The following is a 3,856-nucleotide window of genomic DNA, read 5'->3' on the forward strand; positions in this document are numbered from 1 at the left end:
TAATTTTATCCCTTTTTAAATTTAATTTTTGCCCAAAAGAAAAAAAAAAAAAAAAAAAGACTTGGCTCAAAACTATTAATAGCAAGTTTAATGCCTCATGAAATAGAAAGCTGTAAAACCTAACTGCTAGTTTTTACTTGAAAGGTACAATTTAAGCATTTCCAAGGTCAAGTACAGCATGAAATGTAACAATAAAAGGCTCCATGAGACTTCTCTCCCCACCGTGCTGCTAATGCACCTGTCTAGCCCAACCACCTACAAAGCATTGGCTGTATTTTTAGTCTTTAATAATCCAGAGACCTTCTTTTAGCAAACAAACTCCCAAATTAGTGCCAGTCCAATGTGTTTTTGGATGTTTACTCTGCACTGCTAATCCCTGGCCAGGAGCTTTTATCGCAGTGTGAATGTTAAGTAAAAAACACATTGTGCCCACCTGAAGGATCAACTTCCACAGCTGCCACCACCTAAAAAACCACCCCAGAATTTAAGTGAGGCAAAATCCTTTTGACGCGCTTCTTCTGAGCTGAATGATGATCCAAAAATCTTCATTATTTATTTTTTAGAGTTCCTTAAGACAAGACTTCCTGAAGCACAGGTAGCCTAGGCCAGCCTGTCATCATGCAGGGATATGATTTTTAGGCACTGAATTTCAAACAGCAGCTTATCTTTCCAACTTCTGTATTTACAGAAGACAGTGGCAAGGAAATAACCTCAGTGATTCTATGAAATCATTTGCATGTTTAAACAAATGGTCAAGTCCCATGGATTGAAGAGTGTGGAAAAGAGGCAAATAAGAGTAACACCTGCATAAAGTGTGCAACACAGGGATCATCCTAAGGATACACAGCTCAGAAACATCTTCTCTTATAAATTTCTACAACTGGCTACTGTTTGAATCCATTTTTTTTTTCCTGTATCAAGTGCTGATAAAAGGAATTCACAGAAAATGTGTTTTTGTTGGAAATTTTAACTTCTCAATAAAAAAAGCTTTTATTCCTTGTTGATTTTAAACAAAAACCTCAATTTTTTAATGGTTTCAACTTCACTCACAGTGTGCCAAGCAGGCAAACTGAAGCTTATGATCTTTATTATTTATTATTCCTATATTATTTGTTTTATTATAATTTATTATATTATTTTTACTATTATTATATACAAAAAAATTGTGATTTTTGATGACTAGGCTATAAATTAGATAATGGCAAATGACTCATTCAGGAAGCAAAAGAACTGTACCACAAGAAATCAGATCAAGCATGATTTAGCTTAAACTTCTCTTTTTCAATTAACAGGTGAATGCATCATATTCATCCACAAACAGTAAGAGAAATAAGGTAATTTATTTAATGCACACATGGGAAAGAGAACAGTCATCTTGATTTGCACACTTCAAGCATAACACAATTTCATTCTCAGACCTGCTGATGACCAACCTAAGAGTAACAGCTGAGTTGGAAAAGTTGATTAAATCTGAAGCTCTTTATTTGTCTGAATCACTGTATTCCAGCTCTTTTAGAAAATGGAGGCATTGACATCAGCAGGCTTACCAGCCAAAGGGGCAATATATAAAACCAGATATTTTTTTTCCTCTCTTTTCTTTTTTAAAAAAACATGTTTCTGTCTGATGACACAGGACATTCCATGTCTTTCTAGGATGGTGACATGAGTGTTTCAGAAGCCACATAATAAGTAAACCTTGACTGGAAAAGCACTTAGCAACTAAATGGACACCCTGGTCTGCTTTCTTCTTGCAAGAAAGTAAGAAAAAACCCCTGAAAGTGATTAAAGGTCATGGATTTCTCTCTCCTCTTTTCTGAGGTTTGAAAAACACAAGTATCAACCACTTTGCATTGTTCACACTTTTCTTTTTTTTCTTAAACCAAGCTGAACTGTTATTTTTTCCTCATTAATACTCCAACATAAGCACCTTGCTCAAATAATTTTTAAGGCAAAAAGATAAAAGGCAACAGTGAATAGGCCACTCTAAACCAAAGCACTGAAGTTTTCACATCTGGTAAGTGGAGAACTAAAATTATTCAAATTGATCTAGTGAAAAATACACCCTGACTTGGGTAGTTTACTTTCAGACTGGCTCTTGTCACCATTAATCTCACTGACCTGAACACCACACGACAGTTGTCAGGTTGACTACAGCTGCTACACCCAAACCTCCCAGCCCAGCTAACAGCAGCAGGGTTGCTCCAGATGATACAAAACATGATGGGAATTTATGCTTTAATGTACAGACAAAGGGCAAAAGCAGTCTCATCATAACAAACATTCTGCCCAAAATAAATATAGAAAAGTGAAACATACTGACGATTTGGGTATGTATGGTATGAAGATTACAGAACATGTCATTTAATGCCCTAAAATTCTTGGTCCAAGTATTTTAGCTTCATATTTCCATGGTTGCTTCACACAAGGAACCCCATGTTTAGGTATCAAGAAGTCCATGAGATGCCTACAGAGGTTTCAATGCTTTGCCTGCCCAACTGAGGGCTTGGAGCAGCTGTTCCCAACCCCTGGACAGTATCTGACTGTCAGTGGGCTGCAAAGAGCCACAGACTCAGTGAAAACCTATTTTTTTAACATTCAACTGTCTTCTTCGTTCCCAGCTGTTACAGTGCAGCAAAGGCAACCAAAAATACATGAAAAATCACTTTTCCAGTACTCCTTTTCCCTATAAGCAAGAAGCACAGAGCTGGTGAGCACAGATAGGAAGAGAGTGGGTCTGTGAGACAGTTTTGTTTTGTGGCACACAATTCAGACACAGCTTGGGATAAGTAAAGATGAAGTTAGAGAACTGAGTTAGAATACACCCTGTGTTACACAGACCAAGATACTGTGAACAGATTCCTCTGTTTAAATGTGATTTCTGCATAAATCCACTTACCGCCATGTAAGCATTTGTTCCAACATACGTCTTGGCTATAGAATTCACCAGCTATCAGACAAAACAGGCTGTTAGAACAATATAAAGATAATGTGGAAATAAAATGGGCAATTATTCCTCATTTAACCTACAATCATCATTCCTATAAATCAACTAAAAATTATGTAAAAGGGAACAAATTTATCTGCAAAGGCATTAAAAATGATTACATCTCTCTTTGGTTGGGAACGAGAGCTCCAATTTAAACAAGCACTGCATTACAGTTTATGGTAGATAACCTTCACCAATCCTGATAAAAGCAGGATGCTTATCTCTTTAGTACCCCAAACTAGTCTGAATATAAAAAGTCAATTTGAAGTAGGATTGCACGCACTCATTTTTCAGTCAGCTGGCTCAAGCTGTGGATAAAGCCACATTCATCACTTGAATGCAACGAGCACTAAATACGCTGGAGGGACAACAAGCTCTGACAACTTATAATACAGGGCTGACCTTCTCCTTGGTCCTCATGTTTGGCTGAGAGTAAAGGTGCTGAAATTCAAATCAACATCACAGCAAGCTCGTGGGTCACTATCAGAGAAGTCCTCCAGGGAGGCCCAAAATGGAAATTAATTAAAATTTGTGCTGCACATTGTAAAAGCCCACCACTATTGTTAGTCCCAATATTAATTTTTATTGTGGGCCAGTTGGGCTCCCCAGGCACGTCTCTCGTTCTGCCCTCCCTTTTGTCTGGCCAAAACACTTGCAGATCAAAGCTGCATATCAATGAAGTTTGCTATTCGTAAGTAGTAATTACAATATCAGCAGTTTTTACTGTCATTAAACAATGAACAATCATATTCAGATGAAGAAAAGTCGCCCAGAGATTAAAAATGAATAGGGCTGTCCCAGCAGAGGGAAGCTTGCTGGGGGGCTGTTTGCCATTCTGCTGTTAGGAAGGGAGCAGGCAGAGAGGGAAAG

At 37.7% G+C, this 3,856-nt stretch overlaps 1 protein-coding gene across 2 annotated transcripts in view; it reads right to left on the reverse strand.

The window, feature by feature from the left end:
* The window catches only part of MAP2K5 (mitogen-activated protein kinase kinase 5), a 127,025-nt gene that overhangs the window by 61,459 nt on the left and 61,710 nt on the right, over positions 1-3,856 (reverse strand). For both annotated transcript variants that reach the window (XM_009995278.1, XM_009995277.1), the window contains exon 15: positions 2,897-2,947. In XM_009995278.1, coding sequence (XP_009993580.1) covers positions 2,897-2,947 — 51 coding nt within the window. The remainder of the gene's footprint in view (positions 1-2,896; positions 2,948-3,856) is intronic.

This window comes from Chaetura pelagica, unplaced genomic scaffold, assembly GCF_000747805.2.
Source record: "Chaetura pelagica isolate M959 unplaced genomic scaffold, ChaPel_1.0 scaffold453, whole genome shotgun sequence".
Taxonomy (NCBI): Eukaryota; Metazoa; Chordata; class Aves; order Apodiformes; family Apodidae; genus Chaetura; species Chaetura pelagica.